Genomic DNA, 12,565 nt, shown 5'->3' with positions numbered 1-12,565 from the left:
CAAAGGAACTGAACAGACACTTCACAGAAGAAGAAATACCATTGATCAACAAATATATGAAAAAATGGTCAACATCTCCAGCAATTAGAGAAATGCAAATTAAAACTACACTGAGATTCCACCTCACTCCAGTCCGAATGGCGATTATCAAGAATACAAGTAGAATCAGCCTCTGGCACAGGAGTCCCTGTGTTTCTCCTTTGCTAGCAAAGCAATAAACCTTCTTTCTCCTTTTTTTCCTAAAAAAAAAGGAAAAAAATAGAGGTAACAGTAAATGTTGGCAAGTATGTGGGGAAAAAGGTACGTTCATACATTGCTGGTGGGACTGCAAAATGGTGCAACCACTCTGGAAAACAGTATGGAGATTCCTCAGAAAACTTAAAATGGAACCACCTTTGGATTCAGTTATCCCATTCCTTGGTTTGTACACAAAGGACTTAAAATCAGCATACTATAGTGATGCAGCCACATCAATGTTTATAGCAGCTCACAATAGTTCACAATAGCTAAACTACGGAACCAACCTAAGTGCCCTTCAATAGATGAATGGATAAAGAAAATGTGGTATATATACACCATGGAATATTACTCAGCCATAAAGAAGAATAAAATGATGACATTTGTCAGTAAGTGGATGGAACTGGAGAATATCATGCTAAGTGAAATAAGCCAATCCCAAAAAAACAAAGGCAGAATGTTCTCTCTAATATGCAGAGGATAACACACAATAAGGGTGGGGTTAGGGAAGAATAGAAGTAATTTGGATTAGATAAGGGGAAATGAAGGGAAGGGAGAAGGATGGGAACAAGAAAGACAGTAGAATGAATCAGACATGATTTTCCTATGTTCATATATGAACACACAACCAGTATAACTCCACATCATGTACAATCAAAAGAATGGGAAGTGGAGGAACTTTAGATTATGTAGAAGGAAATGAGAGGGAGGGAAGGTATAAAAAATGGTGGAATGAGACAGCATCATTACCCTCTGTACATGTATGATTACACGAATGGTGAGAATCTGCATCGTGCACAACCATAGAAATGAAATGATGTACCCCTTTTGTGTACAATGCATCAAAATGCAGTCTGTAAAAATTTTAAAAATAAACAATTAAAAAAAAGAATGGAAAGGTATACCCCATGTTTATAATATATCAAAATACATTCTATTATCGTGTACAACTAAAAAGAAAAAATAAATTTTTAAAATCAAATAAAAAAGAAAAAAGAAAGAAAGCAGTGGAACCAGGCCCTGTCTAGGGAAGTTCCTTCTTCATGGTGACTTCCAAAGGCACACCCTCGTATCTCAGGCCTGAGACCTCATTTCTAGGCACATAGAGTGGGTACTCAAAGAGCCTTGGAAATGTGCAGCCTAGAATCTATCTTAACCATCCTGAATTACCAAAAAAAGGTTTCAGATTTGAAAAACTGTAAAGTTCCCAAACCACCCTGAGTATACTTTTTGTCCCGAAAGACCATGAATTTCTACACCTCATTAAGGCAACATGCAAAAGTCAATGGACTCAAAAAGTCAATGGACGCAAAACTTTTTTAAAATCTTGAAATAGCAACATGTACCCTTACATACCATGCAAAAATTATTAAGAAAATACGTTTTTTGCAAATTCACCAGTATATAGCTTTGACACTTTTTTTAGGTCCTTTTCTCCCCCAATTAAGAGATGCTAATGCAAAGTCACAGATATAGTTCCTTACCGTTAAAACACGGGTGACACTCTGCTTCCAGAGCTGTCTCCTACCAACCCTAAACATCGCAGCAATATGTCCGGCTTCTGGCCTGGCCACAACCAGCTCTTCCAGAATGGTCTTCTAACTCCTACTCATCACCCAACAGGCTCTCAGAGGAAGAGTCCCCTGGAGGGTCAGAAGGCCACCTGTACCTCTCTCATGCACATGTCATATTCTCCATGTTCACACTACTAGAAGTCCCCCTATACTGTCCAGCTTGTTCTTCCAGAGTCTGCCCTCAGGTCTCCCCTGCGTTCCAAAGCCTCATGTCGTTAGGGTAATACTGTTTACGTACTATACCGGTTAGCCATGCCTCTTAATCATGATTATCAGCCAATCAAGGCACTGCAACTTCTGATGTTTGTTTAATTCTATACACTGCCCAACAATAAGCTTGAAGTCAACAGAGATACTGAAATAACTTCTTTGATCAGTGAGTGAGAAACTTTAAACCACATCTCAAGAGAAAGCCAAGAAACCACCGTTCTGAATATATTGCTCAAGTCAAGAAATTCAGTCTTACTTTGTCTAAACAACTTTGTGTGCACAATTAACTGCCAGCATTGTGACTAATCGTGACTAATTGCCAGATAGGCTAATTGTGACCCAGAGGAGCCATTGTCTCTCCAGCAAAGAACAAGCAGCCTATCTCGTATGCAAATAGCAAATGATGTCCATAAATTACTTGTGCTCACAGGTTGAACACCCACATAAACCAAGGTAATTTATTCTCTGTGACTAAACATCTTGATCACCCTCACAGCGAAGATATGATAGGGAAACATAGCCAGGTACTTTGCAAAGAGATCTCTCACCTAAGATCTCTCTCAGCAAGATATAGAAAAAGCAAGACATTTAAGGCTGGGATTGTTGACTTCAGGATTTAATCCTTGGGATTCAAGGTCCAACAATTCAAATCCTATCAGGTCGTCCAAGGAAACTGGGGGCTTATGCTGCTAATATCCCGCTATTCAACATCATAAGAGAGAAATGAACTGGCAGTCGACAGGTTAATGGGAAAGAAGGCATTCAGGTTTCTTACAGGCACAGGGCTTGTCAGGAAGGTGAGCACCTGAGAACTCTGAGAGACTATGTCCCCTCTTCTTAGGGGAGAGGGAAGGGAGGATGTAGGCAATTTTATAGGAGGAATGTATGATTTTTAAGGGAGAAGAATGGGCCCAAAGAACAGATGGAGGCCTGGGACAGAATTCCGCTAGGCTCTGGGCGTGGGTCAGAGATAGACTTTCCTCCTGCCGTGGCTAAAGGGATACAAGGGAAGGCATTTCAACAATGATTATTTTCTGGAGGTAGATAAGGGAACTTAGAGAAAGCCTCCCCTGCATTAGCCACTCCCCAAGTACTCTTGGGTTGAAGTACTTTGGGGGGTATCATCTTCTGAGCCCCAACACTAAGACACAATTTCTTCTGCTACTGGGGATTGAACGGAGGGGCCCGTGCACACTAAGTTCCTGCTGTGCCGCTGAGATACACCCCAACCCCAAGATATTTTTTTAAATCAACCTCTCTGGATTGATGAGAAGCTGCCTCTGTTCTAATTAGGAATGGTAATAAGGGTGTCTAGGCACAAAAACCTCTCCTCTAAGGAGGCTGCAAAGGCACCAGGAAATAGAACCCTCTGGTCTTCCCTGCTCAGCACGTCAGAGCAGGAATGCTGTGCGACCTCAGGACAGACTCCAAGCTCATCACATCAGTGCTTCTCTCTCGTTAGTTACATTTGGATTGCTGCTTCCCCCGTGCATGCTGGGTACCACCATCATTTCAGCGGCGGCCCATCACAAGGTATCTCTTGGGGAGAGTTACTTTCTGGGAAGATTTCCACACATGGCTGATGGCATTTCATTTTGTGTTTGGCAGGCACAACTATGACTCTCTTGAGGTTTCACAGCAAACTGCAAATCTTCCAGCCTTTGTGGCTGAATTTCGGTCCCTTTGGGCAAGACAGAAGTGCCTTCACAGATCTTCTTGGGGGTCCTGACCTCCGAAGGAAGCTCACTGAGAGCCCGCATTAAGCAGCAGGAACAAAGCAAAGCATGACGCTAGTCTACAACTGAACACGGACCCTCAGTTTCTGGAAAGAAAGTCCATTTCTTATTTCTTGGAAATTGCCAAGCATTGCTCAGCAGGAAAGTCAAGAAGGCTTTTCCATGATGGTTTCCACCAGGAAGCAGCTTCAGCTGGCAGGCCGGTGACACTCCAGCCCCTACTACGCAGACAGTGCATCCATCCAAGGTGAGCATGTGGGCATGCACAAATCCACGAACAACCCAGGCATGCTGGAAAGGCAAGAATGGACAATGGGCCTCATATAGGCAGGAGACTTCATCCGGAAAACCCAGAACCTTGAAGCTCCACTCCGACCTGTGTGTGAGTGCTTTGACCGGGCCAGGTGCTGGGCTGCATACTCCAAATAGAATAGCTAAGGAAAACGGACATCGACAAATATTAATTGTAAGGTGGAAAATTGTTTTATGCAACTCTCAGAAAAAATAAAATGCTGCTGCTTTATGAGACTACATTGATTTTAAGATGCATTCTGATTTCATGGATATGAAAATACAAAAGAAGTACATCTCAAAATCAGTGCAAAATGGTCATTCCTGCCTTCGTTGGGGGCAGATGACAAACAAATAGCATATAAATAAATGTGTAATTTCAAGTAGAATATAATTTAAAATTGTAGAATGTGTCATTATAAAATAAAATAAGCTATAAGCTTTACTTGGACCTCTGCTTGGAGTTATTACTGTTTTATGCTTACATTTCCAAGTGAACTCATATCTAAATTATAGAGTCCCGTACTTTGGGCCTTGAAGCCTTGTGTATACAACCTATCCCAAGTGGCATAACAGAAAAGGGCAATTTTAGCGTCAGACAGACCTACATTGTGTGATGTCAGAGCCTCCGCTTCCTAAGTTATATGTGAGAAATTAAACTACCAACCTAACAGCCTGGTAGTGATTTAAATGTTTTCTAAACCCCCTGGATCCTCGTAGGCATCTAATAAACAAAAGATGTAACCACATTTTTAATTTGCAAAAGAGTTACGGCTCTGATGAGAGGCAATATCAGAGCAGGGGACAAAGTCCCAAGGGACAGTTGAGCAATGTGCAAATTCTAGTCCAGAGCTGTTCAGGAGTCTTGCTCTTGGTTTCTACGTTCCAAGGAGAGAGCGACCCCCTGTCATCAGCTCCCTTCTGCACAATGTTCACAGTTTCCAGCTCTGAGAACATCTTACTGAAGCCCGGCGGGATCAAACCACTCGCCGTTCAATGCCTTGAAAACGACAACGCCGTGCATGTAAAAATGGTCACTGGGTTCAGCAGGAGGAAAGCTGCCATGCTTCATCCATTCTGAGCTGTACTGTTTTTTTGTTTTTTTGTTTTTTTCACTTTTTGCCACATTGAAAGAGGGTTCCTCTCCTACTCAGGGTCCTCTTAGAGTTGCTGTTGGTCAGGCAACAATCATGATGGGTCATTGCCAGCACTTGTCAGAGCCACCTTAGTGCCTCCATAAGACGGTCAACAATCCATGGCAGGTCCACTCAAGGAAGGAATAGGTGTCCTGGTTGTTTTTTAAGTCTGCACTGGCACCTTCCAGAAAAATCCAGAAAACTCCAGTTTTGCAACTGGCATAACGGCATCAGAGAACTGGAAGGAAACCTCTGAAGAGTCAGATCCTAAATACAAAGAAGTTTTCAAAATTTCTAAACAAATTCACGCATTCATCTTGAGATGGATGCACAGGAGGGATGTAATATTTTTTAAGTCTATGTTTAAATTTAAAAGAGCTTTTTCAGTTAAAGTAAAATAAGATTCTAAGAAAGTAATGCACACTAGTTTAATTGACAGCAGTTTCTCTTAGTGGTGAACTGCACAGTAGCATATCTTTCATCTGATGAGGGCTTAGGTCAGATGAAATACAGTTTTATGAGCCCTTATGATCAAAGAAAACTTCTAGGAGGTAGAATTTCAGGCAAGACTTGAAGAAGGGTAAGATTCAAAAAGGTAGAGCATAATAACATATGTGGAAAATCAGCCCCAAGCTTGGAGTTTGGAATTCAAGAGAGGTTGTCTCATACTGCACTTGTGAGGGAAAATGATTGATTAATCTCTGAAAGGTAGCTGGAGGTTGAAGGTGACTGTCAATTGTAGGTAGCATCCCTTGCGGGCATTAGGGAGTCATTAAAGAATAAATTGATGGAAGTTCGGGGAGGTTACATGGGTAGCTGGATGCAAGGAGGATTAGAGTGGGAAGAGAGAAAGGAACCATGCTGGACATGAGAAAGACGTGACTCAGTAAATGGGTAGAAGCAGTGGTCACCCATGCCACCCAAAAATGAGCAAGCGAACAAACTGAGCCAAATGAGCCAGGTCCCCCTTTCCACATCTATTTGACTAAGCTACTCCTACAAATCCTGGTTGAAGAAGGAATGAGAATGAACAAATAGAACAAGCCTGACCCAAACACACACACACACACACACACACACACACACACACACACACACACACACACAGGTGGAACTTGACAACAGCTAGTAGCGGAAGGAGACATGGCGGTCACAGATGATTCTCTTTTGTACAACTTAGACAAACTGAAGAAGCATGCAAACAAACAGAAACAAAGCGTCAAGAGAAAGTGCATTCTGGAGACGAGATGACTTAGGAAATGTAAATAAAGCACCGATTCTTTACCATTTGCTCTTTCCATACTGAAAACATGAAGCCCACTACAACTGTATGCGAGACCCAAAACATCCAGTATCTTTTTCTTTATTCCTCCATAATTTGAAAAATGCATAATAAAAAGAAGATGAAGGAGCCAATCATATATGGATGCCATGATTGTTTGAGCTGCCCACTCGAAAAAAATAAATAATGATTCTAAAAGTTTCAAATGGAGTAGTATGACTTGTGGGTTTTGTCACCATTTTCATGAATTGGAATTGTGCAGTGCAAGCTAAGAAAGATGCACAGGCTTTCGAGAAGCTTCATCTGTTAAAACACAAAGAGAAGGGAGGAGAAATCCCAGAGGAGGACATAGAAAGTTGATGCATTTAAAATAAAGCAAACACTGAAAACAGCACCCCAGTTCTGCAGGTCTAGACTGGAGGAAGAGAGATGCTGCATGCTTGCTAAGTGCCTGCATGGATGTTACAGAACCTTTTATGGAGAAAGTGTAAGTATTAGCGATGAGAGAGGGATACTGAAAGAAAGACAATCTCAGAAACATCTTTTCTCCTCCCCTTCCTGCCTTCCCTGTGACTCTTCCATGTATCTCTGTAGAAATAGTGCTCTCCTGACTTAGAAAATTGCTCTTCTGACTCTTGCACATACTGGAGATAGTGTGGTCTGTGATACACCACCAGCCACAGTGACCCCATTTTCCCCATGAATAATGTGAGGTGGGTACAGCAGTCATCTTGCAGGGAATGTCCAGCTCCAAAACACAATGAGCCCAAGCAAGGGATCCTAGCTCCCAAACTTACTGCATGCATAAAGTAACAGCAATGTTACCTTAACATGGATGCTATGTGCAGCATCTTACAATGTGGCATATGAAACGTGGAAAATTATATCACTTGACGCATCTGAAATGTGGTGGATCAGCTTGAACATGGCAGCTTGTTAACATCTCTGTTAGCATCTCTTCTTTTCTCCATAGAAACAAATTTCCATTTCAGATGCCCACATGATGAACAAACAGTGCTCCCTGGACCATACCCATTCTCTGTGTACAAAGCTAAAATGCTTCTCAAAATTCTTCTCCCAGAGCTAACCCACCAGGCTCAGGACCTCTGAATGAAAATATGGACACCAAATTTTAGGTGCAAATCATAGTTTCCTATGGTAAGTCTCTCTGACATCCGGACTTTGTTGTTGTTGCTCAGCCTGGTTTCACAAGTTGAACCTCTCTAATTCAAAAATCTGAAATGAAAAATGCTCCAAAATTCTAAAGAGCATTTTGGATGTGAGAGACATGGCAAGTAGAAAATTCCACTACCTGCTGTAATGTGACAGGTCATAGTCAAACTGCAGGTGCACTAAAAATATTAATAGAATTTCCTTCTATGTGTAGAAGGTAGACACAAATCACAAGTGAACTTCGTATTTAAACTTGGGTCTTATCCCCAAGATATCTCATTATGCAAATGTTCCAAAATCCAAGACATTCTGATCCCAAATATTTCAGATAAGGGATATTCAATCTGTAAGTTTCATGTTGAACCTTTCCAGATCATATTGCCTAGCTTGGTTGTGCCAACTTTTCCTTGTTTAAAGCCAAAATGACAAAATTACATCACACATAACTCAGAAAAACAACACTTTTTAAATTAGAACCCTGTTTGTAATTATAATCTAAAGGTCAGTCAACAGCTTGGGATTGACCTCATCATTCCTTAATCACTTGTACTTTCAGAAATTCTAAATTGAATCAAATATATGACCAGTATTAATCAGAGAGAAAGAGGAAAAGGACCTAATTAATGTGATATTTCTTGCTTTCTGGAAGCAGCAGGGGCTAATGATCTTTACCTTTATGCTACCTTTTAATTGATATTATTCCACTTCAGAGGTGGGCATTCTAAGTAACAAAGTACAATCATTTACCAAATGTAAAGTAACAAAAATGCCAACTCTTATTCCCTCGTTTCGGGTTCTAAATTAGTTTATCAGGCATTTCTTTAGAAAGGAAATGTATTTTATTGCATATGTTACTGGTTGTATTAGTCAGACTTCTGTCACTATAAGGGAAATACAGAAGATAATTAACATATAAAGAGAAAAGGTCTATTTTGGCTTACGGTTTTGGCACACAGGTTCCAGTCCAAGGTCAGGTGCACCCATTGCTTTGGGTCTCTGGCGGGTGCGCTGGACAGCAATGGCAAGAAGTATCTGGTGGAGCAAACTGCTCATCTCATAGCCAGGAAGCGAAAAAGAGAGAGGAAGGGCCTGAGGATCCCATGATCCCTTCAAGGGCACACTCTCAATGACCTAAGGACCTTGCAGGAAGCCCCACCTCCTAAAGGTTCTACCACCTCCCAAGAATGCCACCCTGGGGAGCAAGCCTTTAACACAGAGACCTTTAGGGTCACTTATCCAAACCACAGCACTACCCATACCTAGATTTGACCTCTGGTATTGGAGACATTAAGGAGCAGTGGAAAAGGCCAAGGGCCTCCTCCAGCTGCATCCTCCTCCTGCTAAAACCCACCCACAGACACATGGAGCCTGCTGAAAGCCAGATGTCAAGATCACTAAGGGAACATTTTGGGGGTTGTCTATGCTGTTATCATGATGGTTCATTTTTGTTAAGCAGAGAAAGAAAAAAATTGATAGGTTCACCAATAAATAAAAATATTCTCATCTAACCTTGCATTTAGGTCTCTTTGCTTTTATGCTAAAAGATTAGGAAATCGTAACCTCTAAATCATGTTCCCTTCTGAGAGAAAAACTTAATGAGAAGAGGGAATCAAATGTCATTCAGTGTAAAATAAAATCCTAATATTAGGAATTGTTAGTAGTTTTACTCAGGAGACTTCTTCTAAAAGCAGCAAAGAATTACCCCAGCTTCTAACATCATCCCCTCAGAAGCACATTAATTAACCAGAAGCATATTAATAGAGGGATTTACCAACTTGAGATAGCTTGACTTCACAGACCCCCTGTAGTCTGATTTTTTTAAACATAACTAAAAATCTACAGGAATAATTAAGACATTTTAGAAACACCTGTGGTTGGCACCCATGCTTATGCCAAGGGGTTTGGCACTAAAATGGGATGTGCTGATTTGAGAGGCAGAAAACTTTTTTGAGTTACAAGAATGGAATCAGATACAGCAAATCCATTTATCTGAAGCCAGACAGTAATTTCTGCAAAGCAGGTTTTAGCTGTCTTTGAAAAGCTTAAGAATAGATTCAGGATCACATCAAAAGATGCATCCAGTCAGAAAAAGAATGATTTGATCATCTCACAAACAGAGCAGTTGGTGGCAGATCAGAGTTCAAGAGGAGGCCCAGGGGCTGTTCTTTCTGCAACCCCAGCCTTCACCAACACCATTGTAAACTCAGAGTGCAACTCAGAGTTGGTCTCCCCAACTTAGCCTCAGCTGTATTTCTGGGTCTTCGTACTGTTCATTACATGAATGAAGAACAGCCCCAATATGACCTCATCCAGGAGCTAATTAGCTTTCTAAATCCCAAACTACCTACAGTTACAAATTATATTACAGTGACTCTGCTACCAACAAAACAGGATTTATTTATATCACCAAAGAAGACAAAGATAACCACTGACTGGTTAGTATTTTCTGTATTTTTCCTTTCTTAAGCACAGTAGCCTTTACAATAAAGGTCATTACTATCTACGGCTGTCAAATGACAGATCTCAGACACTGCAATTTCCCTCAACAGCAAAAGTGCTAAAATATTATTTCAGTTACCAAACATAAATTCCATTTACCACATATTTAAAGAATAAATTTATTTTATTGCTCACAAAGTTAAGCTATAGAAACTCCCAAGTGTTTCTTCAGGGCTTCCTTGAGGATGAATTTTCAATGCTTACTTCTACCACAACCAACATCACAGCTTCCTGCCAGAGCAGAAGGGAAAGGACACCCAAGTAAAGTGAATGCATTTCCTACCACTTAGCAATTGCTGTATAATGCAATACCCAGTTCCTGCTCCTGAATTGCCAGCACCCTGGTTTCTCTATCAATTATTAATTGTTCCACTGAAAACAGTTAATATTGAACCATATATTTAGCTACCAAATAAACTGAAACAGCCAAATGAAATTCACAATTAACTAACTTTTACTGATTAAAGTGAAATCCAAATTGGGATATAAATGTATCTAGGTATGAAAATATGAAAGCCAGGTTGAGGTAAGGATCATGGCCCTTACCTGGTGATCCAGTGTTGGACATGAAACTAATCTGAACAATTTCTTTCTTTGGATTGTTTTAACTTTCAAATGTTACATAATCAAAATTATAGGATGGTTCCTGTTTCATAGGAACCAAAGGTAGCACAGAAAGACATTAAAGATCAAACCTAGTACTATAATCCCTTTTTAAGGTGATAATTAAATTAATTTCATGTTTTAGATGTGATTTTAAAACAAATGCTGTATATTTTTTTAAAAAAGCACTTAGTATATAGTTCCTTAATTTCACCAAAGGCAATCAATAAATATCGACCTATTTTCTCTGGGATATGAAGAAAGTTATTCAAAAGTATAGGACAGGTCCCTTCCTGAAAGAGCGTATAATCTAGCAAAGGACATAAAATGCAGTAGGCTGGGGTATAGCTCAGTGGTAGAGCAGTTGCCTAGCAAGTGCAAGGTCAGTCTAAACAAGTTAACAACATAGTACCGATTGTCAGGCCGTCAAGACATATTGGAATTCAGAATGCTCTGTCAAGCTCGTGAGTCAAAATATGTAAAATATAGCCATGAAATATAACAAGGTTTAAAAGATAAGAGCTTTTCATAAAATTCAGCTTTGAAATCAGCCTAAATCACTTAAATGAAGTAGACTCAGTAGCATCTCTAAAAATTATAGGGAAAAATTTTAAAGTGAAATAAGGTCTGTAAGAATTTCTTTTCATTTATAAAGAATGATGGAAAATAAGTCCCTGAGGTAAGAGTTCTGAATGTGAGCTAGAGCAGCCCATGATTTCTCTCTGCTTTTCCATGTTCTCCCCACTCCCTTTTCCCAAAACAGAGTTGACATGTGGATCTGTTCCAACAGAAAATTCTAGAAGGAGGTTCCCCTTTAAAGCACCGCAGCATGCATCTCACTGGCAGACCCTGAGCCAGGCCCACTCCACCTTCTGTGCCTGACTCTTTTCTTCCTCCTCTCTCTTCATCTCCCCACCCCTTTTCCCTGTGCTTCCTTTCTGACCCTAAGGCACAAAAGGAAAGTGACCTCTCACCCAAGTCTCAGGGTCCCCTCTCACATCGTCACTGCTTGTCTTGCCATTCTGAGCACTGTTAGAACAAACTGGGACCTCACAATCAATATCAAGGTGAGGCAGACCCAGGAAGGCTGCTGCTGGAACTGGTGTCTGCCAGACCACTAAACTCATTGAGTATTAGTAACAAAGCACAGAAAAATAAAAACGGAAGGGGTTAATTCACCAAGGGACATGGAGTAATAGGAGAAAAATCTGTCACTTTTGTGACCCAGAAAACACAGAAACCCAAAAACAGCAGTCTCCTAGGAGAAAATGCAAGGCAATTACAATGAAAAGAACTAGAGTCGAAGGTAATTTTTCTCCAAGCTGTTATCCCCACTTGGGAATTACATTTCTCTATTTTTTTTTTAAAGAAAATTAATGAAATGGAAAACATGTTCAAATCAAAAAAGTTGGCCCTGTAGAAACTGTTCAAAATGGTAAGCACTCTATTTAGAGTTTATTTTTCCTAATGAGTTCTAGTTGACTCTTGTAGAGACTAAACCTTATTAAAACCAGTTCAAAGTTCTTATTTCGATATTAAAATAGTAATCACTATATATGGGAAAGTAAGCCCTGAAGGGAAGGGAGTTCATGGGCAATAATGGAGAGGGGAAAGGGCTTGGAGAACCCCTGCCCTTCCCTCCAAGCTGCTCCAGCGACCCAGTCCTCCGTGGGGATCCCCACCCTGTTCCCCAAAGGCGCTTTCCTGATCTGTCTGAAACTCCCTCACTCCTTCTGCCCTGCTCCAGGGACAAGGACCTTTTCATGTCCCTTCCTCTACAGAGTTCTTCCTGAATTGCATGGTTCCCTCTATGAAATCCTATTG

General features: G+C 40.7%; 1 protein-coding gene across 4 annotated transcripts in view; it reads right to left on the bottom strand.

Moving 5' to 3' along the window:
• The window catches only part of DNAH5 (dynein axonemal heavy chain 5), a 301,487-nt gene that overhangs the window by 232,757 nt on the left and 56,165 nt on the right, over positions 1–12,565 (bottom strand). The window contains exon 1 of one of the 4 annotated variants that reach the window (XM_079145503.1): positions 1,722–2,368. The exons of the other annotated variants lie outside the window; for them this stretch is intronic. Coding sequence (XP_079001629.1) covers positions 1,722–1,778 — 57 coding nt within the window. The 5' untranslated portion in view covers positions 1,779–2,368. Of the gene's footprint in view, positions 1–1,721; positions 2,369–12,565 lie in introns of those variants that run through there. 4 annotated transcript variants of the gene reach the window in all.

The sequence above is a fragment of the Sciurus vulgaris genome (genome assembly GCF_902686455.1).
Source record: "Sciurus vulgaris genome assembly, chromosome: 6".
Lineage (NCBI taxonomy): Eukaryota > Metazoa > Chordata > Mammalia > Rodentia > Sciuridae > Sciurus > Sciurus vulgaris.
The sequence above is the reverse complement of the archived record's forward strand: the minus strand, read 5'-3'. Positions and strand labels throughout refer to the sequence as shown.